The 16,687-nt window shown below is 34.0% G+C and overlaps 2 protein-coding genes across 4 annotated transcripts; one reads left to right on the top strand and one right to left on the bottom strand.

Annotated features, from left to right (window-relative positions):
* Positions 1-7,930: 7,930 nt before the first annotated feature.
* LOC107906215 (protein disulfide isomerase-like 1-4) lies at positions 7,931-11,924 on the bottom strand. 2 transcript variants are annotated; one of them, XR_005913835.1, is made up of 13 exons: positions 11,280-11,924; positions 10,944-11,073; positions 10,535-10,700; positions 10,328-10,446; positions 10,135-10,218; positions 9,891-9,977; positions 9,672-9,743; positions 9,488-9,556; positions 9,305-9,385; positions 9,083-9,217; positions 8,907-8,963; positions 8,428-8,821; positions 7,931-8,293 (listed from the first exon to the last, which is right to left on the bottom strand). XR_005913835.1 is itself a non-coding variant. In XM_016833150.2 (12 exons), the coding sequence occupies exons 1-12, from the start codon at positions 11,840-11,842 to the stop codon at positions 8,645-8,647; spliced, it is 1,740 nt and encodes a 579-aa protein (XP_016688639.1). In that variant the 5' UTR covers positions 11,843-11,924; the 3' UTR covers positions 7,931-8,644. The 2 variants fall into 2 exon arrangements, 1 of the variants encoding a protein (XP_016688639.1); XM_016833150.2 differs by having other exon boundaries at positions 7,931-8,821.
* A 197-nt stretch (positions 11,925-12,121) lies between these two features.
* On the top strand, positions 12,122-14,986 carry LOC107906216 (PHD finger-like domain-containing protein 5A). 2 transcript variants are annotated; one of them, XM_016833151.2, is made up of 2 exons: positions 12,122-12,422; positions 14,415-14,986. In XM_016833151.2, the coding sequence occupies exon 2, from the start codon at positions 14,433-14,435 to the stop codon at positions 14,763-14,765; it is 333 nt and encodes a 110-aa protein (XP_016688640.1). In that variant the 5' UTR covers positions 12,122-12,422; positions 14,415-14,432; the 3' UTR covers positions 14,766-14,986. The 2 variants fall into 2 exon arrangements, with proteins under 2 accessions (XP_016688640.1, XP_016688641.1); XM_016833152.2 differs by lacking the exon at positions 12,122-12,422 and adding an exon at positions 13,536-13,663.
* The last annotated feature ends 1,701 nt before the right edge of the window (positions 14,987-16,687 follow it).

Here is a 16,687-nt window from a genome sequence, read left to right on the forward strand (position 1 = left end):
AAAATGTGAACTTTGTGAAAGTTGTGGTAAATTGTAGAATAAAGTGTAAAATAATATGATATGTGAAATAGAATATGTTAATACAATGCTTAATTGAAGTGAAATATGGTAACAAAATAGATATAAAATGATGTTGCACTTTGTTGCTCGTGTCCTTAGCACTTATGTGCTTCATGTATCGTGATATGATCCGTGTATCCATCTGGTTCAAATGTATTTAGCATTGGCTAAAAAGTTGTGATAAATGGTTTTTGATAAAAGTTTCTTCCCTGTTAATCCGTGAAATGATAAAATCAGTGAATCAAAGTATTAGTGAATTTTGTAAATATGAAATAATATATAGATTGCTAAAATATAATCATGAATTATAATAGTAATAATGTTTATGATTAATAAGCTTTTACGTGCTTAACGCATTATTTTTCAATGCATAGGTGAAAGATTGGATTGAAGTTCTCATTCAAAGCAGCGACCTCAGCACATCTTGTAACACCTCTAACCCTTATCCATCGCTAGAACAAGGTTACGGAGCATTACTAGAGTTTACAGAATAAATACAATTAATTCATGTAATTTACTGTTCATATCAGAAACCAATCATAATCATATTGTCCCTTAAATGGACCCTCGAGACCCAATTTATGAATTTGAAATAAGTCGGGACTAAATCAAAGACTCGAATAATTTTTCGTAAAATTTCAAAATTTTTGTCTAGGTACAAGGGACACACGCCCGTGTGGCTAGACACTTCTGTGTCCTAGGCCATGTGGGCATTCGATGTGAGGCACACGGTCGTGTTCCATCCCGTGTCCATACCCGTGTAACTCTCTGACTTGGGTCACATGGCTAACCACACGCCTGTGTTCTAGGCCGTATGAACAATTTAATTTTCAATAATAAAGTGCAGGGGTCACACGGCCAAGTCACACGCCCATGTGCTAGGCCGTGTGACACACACAACTGAGACACACGCCTGTGCCTCTGCCCGTGTGAGTAATTCAAAGCATTCTGTTTCTCAAATTTTAAGATGCAGGGGACAGACGGCTAAACCACACGCCCGTGCGCATGGCCGTGTGTCACACACGGCTGAGACACACACCCGTGTCTCTGCTCGTGTGGACAAAAAAAGGCCATTTCCAAGCCTTATTTCTCACCCAACCTGGCATCAACCTATCCAACCAATTTTTGTACCATTACATGTAACAGCCCGATTTTGGGCCTAGTCGGAGCAGTGGTTTCGGGACCACAAATCCGACAAGGAAAAATTTATTTTTATTATATTTTTATGGTCTACGATTTCACGGAATGATTTTTTGAAAATTTCGTTCGAAAATTTCGACGTTTGGGCACTCAATTTAATCAAAAGGACTAAATTGTAAAAAGTGCAAAAGTTGAGTTCTACATGTTAGAGGTGTTCAATTGTTATGAAACTTTAAATTTGAGGTCCTTATATGGTAATTAGACCATTGGTTAAGTTGGTAGACAAAAATGGGCATGAGATAAGTGAAATAGGAAATTTTTAAGTTAGGGGCAATTTGGTAATCTAGTAATTAAAATGAATTAAAAGGGAAAAAGATGACAAATTGTGCTCATCTTCTTCATTTGGACGAAATCAGCAAGGGGGAAGCCATTGTTAGGGTTTTCAAGCTTCCAAGCTCCATAATAAGTGATTCTAAGCCCCGTTTTTAATGTTCTTTACGTTTTTGGAGTGCCGGTAACTTGATTTTGCTTCTTCTAGCAATAATTTAATCTAGGGTTTATATTTGGGCATGAGATAAGTGAAATAGGAAATTTTTAAGTTAGGGGCAATTTGGTAATCTAGTAATTAAAATGAATTAAAAGGGAAAAAGATGACAAATTGTGCTCATCTTCTTCATTTGGACGAAATCAGCAATGGGGGAAGCCATTGTTAGGGTTTTCAAGCTTCCAAGCTCTATAATAAGTGATTCTAAGCCCCGTTTTTAATGTTCTTTACGTTTTTGGAGTCCCGGTAACTTGATTTTGCTTCTTCTAGCAATAATTTAATCTAGGGTTTATATTTGGGCATGAGATAAGTGAAACAGGAAATTTTTAAGTTAGGGGCAATTTGGTAATCTAGTAATTAAAATGAATTAAAAGGGAAAAAGATGACAAATTGTGCTCATCTTCTTCATTTGGACGAAATCAACAAGGGGGAAGCCATTGTTAGGGTTTTCAAGCTTCCAAGCTCCATAATAAGTGATTCTAAGCCCCGTTTTTAATGTTCTTTACGTTTTTGGAGTGCCGGTAACTTGATTTTGCTTCTTCTAGCAATAATTTAATCTAGGGTTTATATTTGGAAAAATACCCATATGTGAAATGTGTTTATTTTGATGTTTTATGGTAGAATATGAAGCTAGAAATTATTTTGATGTTTTAATCTAGGGTTTATATTTGGAAAAATACCCATATGTGAAATGTGTTTATTTTGATGTTTTATGGTAGAATATGAAGCTAGAAATTATGTTAAGCAACTTTTGCTAAGCGATTTTGAGTGAAAACGACATAATCAATAAAATGCTAAATGTTCATAAGTAAGTGTTAGGTGAGAATTTGATGTTGCCATAAAAGGGAAAAATGTTCATCATGTCATAATACATAAGAATAAGGGATGAAGTTTAATTTACGAGCTTTGGGGCAAAAGTGTAAATATGTAAAAGTTTAGGGGCAAGATTGTAATTTTGCCAAAGTTTGAGTCAAGGACAGTTTTGATAAATGTGAGTACTAAATAAGTTAAATGTGTTATTATAGATCAAGAAAGAAGTGGAATCGACCTTGACCGGAGAAAAGAAGAGATTAAAGATTAAATTGCTAAATTTTTATATTGTTACATCAAAGTAAGTTACGTGTAAATAATAGTTATATTTTTATAAATTGTGAATTATATTTGATATGTGAATTAATATTCAATGTGGAAGGAAAATTATTCATGAATTATTCAAGTGATAAAGTGTTGAAAACAAAGTGTTAAGTGTAAATTCCCGGTTGAACTTAGGAATAGAAGTGGATACAAGTGACATGTCACTAGAGATCGGTGTTACAGTGTTACAGTGAGTCCCGGGTGCTGGGTGATCTAGCATGTGTTGCAGACACCTGACAGCTTGTGTGAGCAGGCCCGTGGAAATTTCCAGTGTTATTGATCAGTGGTAGCTTCGGCTACATATCAGTGGTAGCTTCGGCTACATATCAGTGTGGCACTTATGTGCTAATTCTCTACGTATCCGTGTATATTCCGAGTGTTCAACGGGAAATTGACTAAGTGAAAATACATGAGATCATGTAACGATTAAGTGTAATTGAATAATGAATATATGTATGGAATTGAATTGAATATTGACTTGAAAATGGAAAAGTGAATTTTGAATTGAATAGTGATTAAAAGTGAAAAAGTGAAATTATGAAAAAATAGAATTAGCAACAAAACAGTTTTGGACAGTAACAATAGTGTGACTTTGAAAAATCACCAAAAATGGTGGAAATTGAATTAGAGAGTAAATAAGATATGAAATGAAAGCTTAAGGAGTCTATTTTTAAATAAAAGAAATATAGAAAGAAAAAGAGCTATACATTTTGAGATATTTGAATTTTAGTGAGGCAAGGTCGGATTGATTTCGGAATCCTCTGTTCTGACTTTGGAAAATAATTAAAAATTGTACAAAAATGATTATGAGTTATAATTTATATTCTTAGAATCCTTAATGAGTATATTTTCAAAGGGAACAAACGTAAATCATCCAAGTTCTATACAATGAGATAATTCATTTTTAGTGAAGAGAGGTCAGAGATGTTGAGCAGTGAAATAGGGGTGACTTTAAAGAATAAACTGTACTAATTGGCCAAGTCAAAAATTCTGAAAATTTTATGGTAAGAATACATGTGAGTATAGTTTCAAGGAAAATTAATGAATCAAATTTGGAGCTCTGTAGCTTCGAATAAAAATGATTTAGTGACTCTGACTCAAATAGACAGCTTTGAATTTAAATATAAGTGAATAGTAAAATTATGTATAATGCTATTTAAGCATGTTTTATACATAAAGGATGTGGAATGGAGAGGAGGAGGAGGACAATAAAATGTATGAAAGAATTGTGTATAGTGGTCATATGCTCGATTATAATCGATAAATGTTAAATTAAATGGTAAATACGTATTGGTACTGAAGGAACTATTGCGGTATTGAAAAGCAATTGATCAAATGTTTAAGAAATTTAGTCATGACATATATATATATGTGATAATAATGATACATGGATGATTATATCATTGAGTTGCATTGATTAATTCGGTTTATGTGATGGAAATGTCAAGAACATTTGCCTTTGATATGTGATGATCATGGTTTAAGCTCATATGGGAAAATAAAGTTTCATAGTATGAGAGTGTGGTATTGAAATATATATATATTGGATTGAGAAATTGATTTGAATTGTGAACATGAAAGATTGTGAATTGAATAAAATGGATATGGAGCTTTGAATTACATGAGTAAGTATCAGTCTCGTAGGCCCTATTTGTTATGAATATAATATTTTGAGGATATGTTGTAAAGAATTATAAAAGCATGTTAAAAATTTGAAGAGTTTAAATTTGAATGAAATTTTGTAACTTGGTTTAATACGTTTACATGTGTAAGTATTCTAGTAATGCCTCATACCCTATTCCGGAGTTGAATACGGGTAAGGGGTGTTACATTACAAGTCACAATAAAACCTTCAATTCAATCCAATTTCAAGTTCAATACATGTCATAACACCCCATTTATCCAAGTATTTGATCTTACCTAATTGGCCATATAAACATATAAGTATATTTTACCCATTCATGCAACCATTAATATATTTATGTAACTTCCATCATTCAACCATTTCAATACACACATCAAGCATGATAAGGCCTTATATAACTACATCAAAATATGCTTAACATTAGCCATTCCAATGGCTAATTACAACAAAAATATTTCATCATTATGCCTAACTTAGCTTATACATGCCATTATACCAAAAGTTAGCTTGCTTTATATACCGAGAAGTCCGAGGGATAGTGTGATGTGTCTTCGACTAAGTTCCAACCTTTACGAGCTTCCAAGTACTATAAAACAGAGGAAAGAAAATCAAGTAAGCATTTAATGCTTAGTAAGTTCGTATAATATGAAATTTAACTTACCATTATTTCACACATAAGGTAAGCATACCATTATTTCACACATAAGGTAAGCATACAAATATTTATCCAAAGAAATTCGGCAATTTGCCTAAACACATATAATCTCAAGAAACATGTTAGTCATGTACTTCATGTGAATATCAAGAAACAAGGATGAGCTTATCACGTAACAATTTTCATATACATATGTTTTTCCACATCATATATTCATATAACATATACATTTCATCTCAAGTTCAGATTATTTCATGTCAAAACTTTGCCCGTTGAATTTATTTGAAATATCGATGGGCACACATGTAGTACACTCGAAGTGTACAAAACTGTAATCCGTCAACTCATATTCAGGAGTACCCATTAGGGCACATAATCAGGAAACACTCTCTCGAGCCATATAACAGGAAGCTCGTGTGAGCTATATAACAGGAAGCTTATCTGGGCTATAACAGGAAACTCATAAGAGTTTAAAATAGAAAGCTCATGTGAGTTTAACAGGTAACTCCAAAGAGATATTATTAAGAAGCTCCGGATAGTCATATATCAAGAAGTTCAAGCGAGCCATATCAGGAAGCTTATTAAGAGCCATATATCGGGACACTTACAAAGAGCTATGGTATGTCCGCATTATATGCAGGATCCATGTCGATTATATAACAGGACGCTTACAAAGAACTGTGGTATATCCGTAATACATGCAGGATAAATACCAATCGGGATGCTCGCAGGAACCATGTAACAGGAAGCTCGAGAGGGCTTATAACAGGACGCTCATAAGAGCTATGGTGTGTTCGCAACATATGCAGGACCACAACCAATACGGGAAATCCTTTAACTATCAAGTTTCATTTATTCAAACGGGACTTATTACTTATCGGGCATTATCAGACATGTGATTAATTTCATACATAAGACATTTATACAATTCACACATATACAACATTCAATTCAAACATATTAATATATAATTTAGTTACACGAACTTCCCTCGTCACTTGCTCGTATACGAAAATCTACTAATCCGATACTTTTTCTTTTCCTCGATCTAACTCTTTATTTGATCTTTCCGGATCTATATAAATGAATTTAACATCAATTTAATATATTTAATATTCAATTCAATCCAACTTACATCTTAGGTAAAAGTATCATTTTACCCCTATACTTTTAAGTAACTTCAATTTCATCTCTAGGCTCGAAAAATGAAATTCATGCAATTTAATCCTTATTCCAAGCCTAGCCGAATTTTTCATATAACATTTACAGCCCATGTAATTCATAAAATTTAGAATTTTTCCATGAATTTTATATCTTTACAATTTAGTCCCTAAATCACAATTTCATCAAATTTCTCTTTACAAAAGTTGTTTATCTATCAACAACCTTTCATTTTCTACAATAAATTTCAAAATTTCAGCATACTCATCCATGGTGAAATTTTTAAACTTTGATAACTTTGCAAATTGATCCCCAAAATAGATAGATTAAGTTATTACGATATTAGAAATGTAAAAATTACTAAAAACGGGACAAGATTGCTTACCTAATTAAGCTTGCTTGATGTCTTTTCTCTTAGCTAGGGTTTCATAAAAGTAAATTGGGGAAGATGAAGAAATAATATGATATTAGATTTTTATCATCTTTAATTATTTCAATTTCCAATTTAGTCCTTTTCTTTTCTTGAATTTCCATGGATGAGTCATTATAATTATCTACTAACTCCATTTAATGGTCTAATTGCCATATAAGGACCTCAAGTTTTGAATTCCATAGCTATTTACTACTTATAGCTACTAGAACTCAACTTTTGCATTTTATGCAATTTGGTCCTTTCTATAATTAAACATGTAATCGATAAAATTTTTATAACGAAATTTTCTTATGTCTTTCCTATCATAATGCAAACCATACAATAATATTAAAATAAATTTTCTTTCTGACTCGGATTTGTGGCCCCGAAACTACTGTTCCAATTTCACTGAAAACGGGCTGTTACACATCTCATCACTTCATCAAGGCTTAGGATGACATGTACATAGATGAATTAATGAAGTAAGAAAGAAAATGTCTAGTTGTTCTAATATTTGAGTTTGATGTGTTGTGAACAGTAAATATAAGGTATTAGATAGTATAAAGCTTTGATTACTGTTTGGAATAATCGTGGTTTGAAAATAGAACTTTTGGGTCCCTTGTTCTAAGTCTCGAGACATTCAAAATGTGTCTCGAGACACAAGAACTTCGAAGCTAAAAAGCTACAGTATCAATATCATATCTCGAGACATATTGGATTTTGTCACAAGACATACACTCATTTGACTCAAGACAGGATAATTTCGAAGCTAAAGTTCTATAATAACATGACACTGTCTTGAGACATAAAAACATAGAATTGAAAATTTTTTAGTTCAGCCAAAGGAGACTCGAAATGTGTTTGAAATGAAATGAAATTTCATTGTTAGTATAATTAAGTTCTAAAATGGGTAATGTGATATTGATAAAGCTCCAAAATATAAGTATTTTATATAGAAAAGAATGTTCATTGCTCTATGTAACATTCATTACTCGAGTTTCTCGGGTGAAGGGTGCTATATTTATCATGGGAATCACATTGATATGTTTATGAAAAAGTAATTCCCCAAGAGAAAGTTAAATTCCAAGAAAAATAAATAAAATCAGACATCAAATATTGGATATACTACTGAATTTGCAAGGACAAAAGGAGAATGAATATACAACAAAGGAGCGAGGATACAAAAGAAATAATTAAAATTTATTATAAATAATATAAAAGTAATTAAATAAATTAATATAAGAATGCATTGAAATAGTCTTTCAAAGGTAATGACTGATGAGTTTCTAAAAAAAGAAGTGATGGGTTAAAAACAAACGAGGATAAAAATGTAAAATAGGAGCTGCGTTGAAGTTTGAACCCACAGCTCCATCCTCCAGTCGGATTTTTGGTTTTAGCTGTGGTGTCAAACACACTGGAACCGTGCCATCCAAACACTATATTTCAATGCCGTTACACCAAAAAGGTGTTTATACATACTGTTCTGGTGCTAAATGATTTGACATGCTCAGCCATCCATGTTCCTTTGTCAGTACTTGCAAGCTAAAACAATTTTGAAAAAAGAAATTACAGGTTATATAGATCAAAAGAAGCCAAAGTCTCAGATAATTCCAAATTCGGCATGATCTGTTTAAGAGAGATACATAGGTGGAAACCATGGCTAAAAGCCAACACACCCGTTTCGGATTCCCTCTTTGTTCTGGATTCAAAAATATGTGGATCGCATATTCGAAGCATGATAATTTTCGGATTCCTCGTTTCTACTCACTCTGGATTGAATCTATCTTCATAGCTGTTCCCTTTCTACCTACCTATTGATAGATAACATATAAAATGGCAAATGACTTAGGATGTCATTCAAATGCTCGCCTTGAATCCATGTGAATTATCAGGTCACAACTCCTCCTTCGAACTCACACTGCTGCTGTTCTCCCTCACCTTGGAATCTGAAGTCTTGGTTGGTTTGTCTTTTGGAACTAAAACTGCTTTTTTGAGCTTAAATGGGATTGTAGCATGTTCCTTCAGGAACTTATAAAAATCCACGACAGTGCGTCCTGTGTTCACTTTCATCTGCCCAATGTCCACCATTCAATCATTTTAACTCTCTATATCTCATAGGTGGACCAATACAAGCATAACTGAATATAGTTCTTACAGGATCAGAACTCTTTTTTCCCGCCGGGAAGAACAGCATCGTGGGAAACCCTGCAGACTGCAAAAATACACAACTTGTTTCTACGATGTCTCATTTCAGGCTCAAGTGCAACATAGCCTTTAAATCTTTTCCTTTTTCATTAAAAAGTTCGAAGCACATATTGGTTTAAACTTTACCTTTGCCTTAGGATGTTCATTTGTTGTCCCGTCCATTTTGGCAATAACCAGAGAGTTAATCCCTCGAAGATGTTGGGCAAGCTTGTTGTATGTCGGTTCCAATGATCGGCAATGGCCACACCAAGGTGCATAGATCTGGTGTTTAGGGCATTCGACAGAATAAGTCCATGTCAGGAAAGATTTAAATAACCTTTATTTCCATATATCAGGCAACAACAATACCTCAAGCAGGACATCCTTGGACTCGTCTAAAACAATTTCATCGAAGTTATCGCCAACCACTTCTTTCACATCCTCGTTATTCTGTCAAAATTCAAAAATAGAATTTGGGAGGAGAAAAAGGAAATATAAAAGTTAGATTACAATCACCTTTGGCAAAATCAATTACAGTAGAAAGATACTTACAGTTTCAGGAATTGGGTCCGACTTATAGAAAGGTTTAAGCCTGCCTGCTAAAAAGTCCTCTGCAAAAGCCTACAGAAAGGTAGAACGCTGAAGTATACTCAAACCATGGCGTCTTACAAGTTTATTGAAAGACATAAGTAGTAGCAACCGACCAAATTAAAACAGCGTGAGAGAGAGAGACCACCTTAATGTTATTGAATGTCACATCTCCATTCATGGCAAATTTCTTTGCATCATCTCCAGAGTATGCACGGATCTAGTGATAAATGAACTGTGATTATCAATTCGATGCAAATAGAGCATACAACAAATCTCCTCCCACCCACCCCAACCCACATATTCCATCTTAAAACATAAAACAAACTGGGGGGGGGGAGGATAAAAAAGGATAAGAGCGGCTTACTGTGGGACCATTTCCACTGACACCGAAAAAATTTGCAACAGGTTTTCCACTTTCTTCATTATCCACTTGCACATAAATAGAGATAAGCTGCAAGTAAGTATACGAGATAACTTAGTAACAACTATTGAATTCATCATCAAAGGGAGTATATAAGTCTTGGGATATACTGTCATCAGTTTACTAGAATCAGCACATACAATACCAAAGTTTTTTATATTTTCGGATCTAGACAATTTAAAGTTACCTTTCCCTTGAAAAGTTTTGCTGCTGCTTCTTGGAGTACTGGGATATACTTCTCAGAAATGTTTAATGTGGCAAACAACAACAGCTTGCAACAAAAAGATTATCAAGTATCAAAAAGATTACACATAAACTAGAGGAATGTGTTATCTAAAAATTCACAATTACGAGGAAAAGCAAAATTATAACGTGCATACGTGCATCTTAATTGAGCTTTCAAAAATTGAAGGAGCACTCTCCCTGCTAAATATTGTAACCAAAGGAAGCTTGTTGGAAGTTACGAACTCAGATATTGCAGTCTTGACAAAAAGACCATCTACCACAAGAAAATTTTGGATATATAAGTTCTTCAAAGTAAGCCGGATCAGGATTCCAAGCAATGTTACATATGTCTAGATACTAACCAAAGTGGCATATTTTTTCAGCATCCTTTTTAAGTAAGACCAAAGCGGGGCGTTTAACTTCAGGATCAATGTGGAAAAGCTTTGCCACATCAGGATTCATAGTTTGATAGAATTTGATATCGTCTAAGAGTTTTGAAGTGGCAGCAAGCTCGTCACTCTCGGGACCCTGTTGTCATTAGAACAGACCAAAGCTGAATTAGAACATCATCAGAGAAAGGGTCTTTTTGTATACGTTAAACATTGCTATATTGGGTCAAGAGTATGATGACACAAAAGTTTGGATCCGAATCAAATAATGTTGATTGAATCAGCAGGTATAACAAGCATACAACAAACTCAAGTAAGCTTAATCTTATAAACCTACTGTTAACAAGAAAAAATTATATAACATGCCAGAGATAAACCATACCACCAAAGAGTTCAAGTAGCCCAAGGCAACTTCAGATTCAGATGTTAAAATGCGTTCAGCATCGTCCAGTGTGGTAACGTTGTATATACCAGGTCCTATCTGCTTCTTAATCCAGGTCACTATCGCATCCCTGAATCGTCAATGATAATGATTAGCCTGTTCCATTTGAAATGACACTTCGAACCTTCCATTAAACAAAGATAATACATTGTTCTCTTTTCCATGAGTAACCAAAAACAAACTGCACCAACTCAACCGACTTATTAAAAAAAATTAAGGTGCAATAGAAAATCAAAAGCCTGTGATCCTAAATCTGTTTTTGGATTCGAAACTTACTTGTTTCGAGCAGCAGGATAAAGCGTGTGCTTTCCATCGACAAGGAAATATATAGTAGGTAAACCTTCGACGTCATACTCTTCTGCTAGCTCATCCTCCTGCGTGGCATCCACCTTGGCCAGCACAACTCCTTCTCCTTTCATCTCCGTGGCCGCCGCGGCATATTCCGGAGCCAACGACTGGCAATGCCCGCACCAAGGCGCGTAGAACTCAACCATCCCGAACTTATTATTCTTGATGAAATCGCTGAAGTTTCCTTGCGTTAAAACGACCACATCCTTCTCGTCGATTTGGGGCGCTTTGTACGGATCCGAAAGGGGGTCATCGGTCTCTTGTTCGCTTCCGGAGTCTTCATCTTCTTCGTGGTCTTCGGGGAATTGGTCATCGTCTGAGTCACTCAAATGAGGGAGTGAAGCAATGTCGACGCTTTTGCCTTCCGTTTCTTCGAGGAAACGGAGGTCCTCATCGTCTTGTTCGTCGTTTGTAGAGATGGAAGGAAGGACAGTAGACAAGAGGAGGAAGGAAACGAGGGAGAGAACTAAAAAGCACCGAAACGACGTCATTTTCCTGAAATGGAAGCTCAGGTGAGATCAGAGAAAGTGGAGAGATTTGAGTAGAATTTATTTATAGCGCGGAATGAAAGGGAAAGGATGTCAAATTGAACAACAAGTCAACATCACATGCAACGACGTCGCTCTTTTCGAGGAGGATTTCGTTTAGGCGTGAGATATTACTAAAAGTTTTAAGATTAATTTAAGAAAATACACGTATGATTTCCTTTTTCTTTGAACACGTCATATGGTTATTCTTAATGTATTTTTTTTATAGAAAATCAGCGACCTTTATTGAGAATCGAAAACTAGGTGCCTCGGTGCCTTTTCACAGCCCTAAACCAGAGATCAGCGAAAACAAAATGCAGAAAAATAAAATCTAAAAAAATTAGGTAGCTAGCAGCAAGCTTGGAGATCATCGAAATGAAGCTGAGAAAAACTCCAAGAAGAAACAACAAGAGAGAAACAGTCCATGATCAGCGAAGCATACAACAGCACAGGCCCTCCTCTAAAGTAATCGGCATCGTCATTGCTTAGACCGGCGGATCCACCCACCACCGGTCATACTCCACAGCTCCTCTCACTTATTCAGGTACCTCTTCTATCCGAAACTTATCATTTTCCAACGTGAAGCCATGTTTAGCTAGATAATGAGCTGCTTGATTCCCTTTTCTGGTGATAAATTTGAACTGGCACTGTTGAAAGAAACCAAAGAGAGCTTTCCCATCCGCTATGATTGCCCCGATACTCGATCTATCAACCCCTGACCCAGATAATTTCTGAACAATTGATCGCACATCCCCTTCTAGTTCTACACCAGAGAAACCCATAGAATCGGAGGCCATGGATTGCAGCTCTAGCCTCGGCATCGAACGAATCTGGTATAAAATCGTTCCGAATAGTGCAAGCTCCCATCACTAGCCCTTCGTGATTTTGAATTAAAATGCCTGACACCGACTTTTGTTCATAAGCTTGCACTATTCGAAATGACGAAGGGTTAGCTCCACAGAATGAATATTTTTCAGTTATAAAAATACTACTTAACTAATGACTTCTTAACATTTTTAAATAAATAAATAAATAAAATTAAGTGAAAAGTAATTTAAAATAATTACAATACACCTATTTACTTTCACCAAATGACCACAATACCCTTATTTAATTTGGTGGCTCTTTAAGAAGCTAAATGCCATCCCTCGTATAGAAGTGTTAATGGGTAGAATTTGATTCAAAATTTTAAGAAAAGTTTCATTCTAAAGTAAAAAATCCCGAGCCTAAGCCTAGTTCACACATATTTATCCAAATGATTGTTTCACTATTCAAGTAATAATAATTTAATTTTAATTTTAATTTTAATTATACAACTATATAAATATTAATTAAAAAAATTATCACACATATTATTATCAAAATTATTATTTAAAATACATAATACAACAAATAATAAAATATATAATTTAAAATTAATTAATAATAAAACATGCGATATACATGATATTAAAAGAAAATAAAAAAATATTAAAACAAACTAATCTGTGCTGAAATTGAAAATTTTGAATCCAAACCCAAGTCGATCTCTAACATTAGGTAAATAAATAAATAAATAAATAAATAGTAAAATATCTACCTTGAAATCCAGGCTCTGTGGATCCACGGCCCAAAGATTATAACAGTTTCGGCCCGCCCCCTCGTTATTTACAATTTTGACCCACTTTATTTACTTAATTAATGAAAAAAACAGTATAAAACCCGTCGCCAAACCCTCTGTTTCAGTTTCACTGAATCTGCTTCTCGACTTCTCTGGATTGTCCCTCTTTTCTCCCTTCACATTGGGTAAAATTTGCTCACCTCTTGTTATTTGATTTTCTTTCCTGTTTTGAACTGATTTTGTTTTGTTTTTATTTGGATTTCAGATTTCTAATTCCATGCTGTAATTTAATTTCAGCTTTCCTTTGACTGCAAAATATCTTTTTAATTTTCATTGAATGCTGATATATATTTAAATATATCTGGGTGTTCTTGTTGTTTTGTATCGATTTTCTCTTTTTCTTTTCGATGTTTTGAATTTTAATTTTTTATAAATATATCTGGGTGGTGTTGTTTTGTATCGATTTTCTCTTTTTCTTTTTGATGTTTTGAATTTTAATTTTTTATACATCCTAGCAATATCTAGGAAGCAAAAGAGAATTAAATGAACATGAGCAACAAGTGTAACGATAAAGGGTATCAGAATCTTATTAAGTCCTGTCTTTGATTTGTGATGTTGGTTTTTGGATTTTCTTTATAGTACTCGTTGGTATCCTCTGAATGTTGAGGAGAACTTGAGTGTTTATCATCCTCTGAATGTTGAGGAGAACTTGAGTGTTTATCTTATAATTAGGGTTGTGTTATGGCTAATTAATTATCCTTCCATCGCAGTATCTAGGGAACAAAAGGGACTTTGCATTAAATGTGTATTAATAGTAACAAAAGAAGGGAATCAGGGTCTTAATAATTTCTGTTTTTGGTTTTTGATGTTGGGTTTTTGAATTTATTTTTATATTACACTTCTTCTATTGTTTGATTCTTGTGCTTTTCTGACTAGGAACGAGTTTGGGTAGCCATGGCAAAGCACCATCCTGATTTGATCATGTGCCGGAAACAGCCGGGGATTGCAATAGGACGATTATGTGAGAAGTGTGATGGCAAGTGTGTAATCTGTGACTCTTATGTCCGTCCTTGCACGCTCGTGCGAGTTTGCGATGAATGCAACTATGGGTCGTTTCAAGGTAGGTGTGTTATCTGTGGAGGGGTGGGGATATCTGATGCATATTACTGTAAGGAGTGTACTCAGCAAGAGAAAGATCGCGATGGTTGTCCAAAAATTGTTAATCTCGGGAGTGCTAAAACGGACTTATTCTATGAACGTAAAAAATATGGTTTTAAGAAAAGATGATTGATGTTTACCTGTTGTGATTAGGTCTTGCTGGTGCTAATGTTGCAGGGATGTCGGATTTTAGAATATGTTGGTACCACAGAGAGACATTAGGTCTTTAGAATTATGTTATTTTAAGAACTATAGTTGATTGTACCAGGGGCCTAATTTATTTCCACAGAATCTGGTATGGAAATATCTGGTTGCATTCTATATGAAGTTCTATTGCTGATTTACACTTATTGATTTGTAGTTTATCCTATGTATGTACATGTGTGGTTTGTGGGTAAGCTTTTGCTAGCAAATTTTTCTCAAGTCATCATTTTAGGCTTTGCATATCTCGTGCTTGTGCCTGTCGACGTTAGTGATTCTCAGGTCGTTGTTTTAGGTTTTTCAAAGTTTTTAAGTGCTTTATTACTTGCATTATCTTCTTCTATATGCTCTACATTCTTCTTGTGTTACTTGTGCATGAAGTAACACAATAAGACGATCCTGGTTTGAATAAATAAATAATAGATGGATATTGAAAGGAAAGATGACCTATCAATTGTAAAGGGCTCCCAACTAGTTGATATAAACCGCCAAGCTCTCTCATCCATACACTTGATAAACACCCTTATCATTGCCTTCAAGTAGGCGTAGTTAGAGCCATAGAATTGGGGTCTATTCCTTCCATCTCTGATGCAATTCAACAATAGGCTCTTCACCTAGTTGGTCAAGTGTCCAGCCTTGATACCCATTGAAAGTGCACTGAATTTACCTGCCAGTTGTAACTTGTAGAAATAATTGGAACTGTAGAAGTATAAATGGAAACATAAGTTTGTTACATGGTTCAAAAAACTATTCTATGTCTATGGGGTTTTGCCTAGAGAGTAATTCTTTATTAAACTCCAAGTTATTTCAAATGTGCAAGCTATGTCAATATTTAGATTAAAATACTTGTTTCATACATCTCATTCACTATATATTTAACTCGATCTATTGAAATACAAGTAGGGTTAGTATGGAACTTGCCCCCTATGTCAAGAATTTCTTTCTTTTTTCTTCATTTCCCTACCTTCCTTATTCTTCTCTTATTTTTCACTTTCATCTACTATTTTCTTGCATCTAAACTGATAAAAATATTCTCTAGAATCTCTACTTCTTCTTTTCTGTTTGATGTCTAAGTAAGTTTTCAAGAATTTTTTGTGAAACGACGAGTTTTCATGGCAAAGGATTAAATTGTAAGAAAAATGGAACTTTCTCTTCTCTAGCTAACTCTCACGATGTTAGTGTTTTTTATAAGTTAAATTCTATCATTAGTTCTTGTATTTTGTAAAAGTGGTGGATGCAGTAATTATAATTTGATCATTTTTAATCTTTATACTTTTCATAATTTAAATTTTTAGTTTTCACCAAACGATAATTGTTAAATTCATTTAGTTAAGTTTTGTTATTTTCAAAATTTGACGAGGCAAACATATTATTATATGTATAATGTCATGTCAATTTGTTAAGTATTATTTTATTAATATTTTAATTATAAATGGTGGTATAAAAGGAAGGGAAATGAAGAGAATTCATCATCTTTTCACATTCCAATGTGAAAGAGAGCTAGAGAAAGAGTTTTGTTTATTTTTAACAATTTAGTCTTTTGCCATGAAAAGTTGAAAACTCATATTTTGACGAAATTTTTTTGAAAATTTCTTTAGATACCAAAGAAAAAAGATGAAGTAGAGAGAATATGTTTATCAGTTTAGAAGTAAGAAAATAGTAGATGAAAATGCAAAAAATGGAAGGAAAGTAGTGAAGATGAAGAACAAAAAGAAAGAAATTCTTGATAAAAAGGTTAAGTTCGATATTAACCCTACTTGATTTCAATAAATTGAGTTAAATTGTCAGTGTGTTTTGAAGTAACATAACTATGATATATTATTAGTGGTTGATCAATTACAACACTTTCA

This window comes from Gossypium hirsutum, chromosome D05, assembly GCF_007990345.1.
Source record: "Gossypium hirsutum isolate 1008001.06 chromosome D05, Gossypium_hirsutum_v2.1, whole genome shotgun sequence".
NCBI lineage: Eukaryota > Viridiplantae > Streptophyta > Magnoliopsida > Malvales > Malvaceae > Gossypium > Gossypium hirsutum.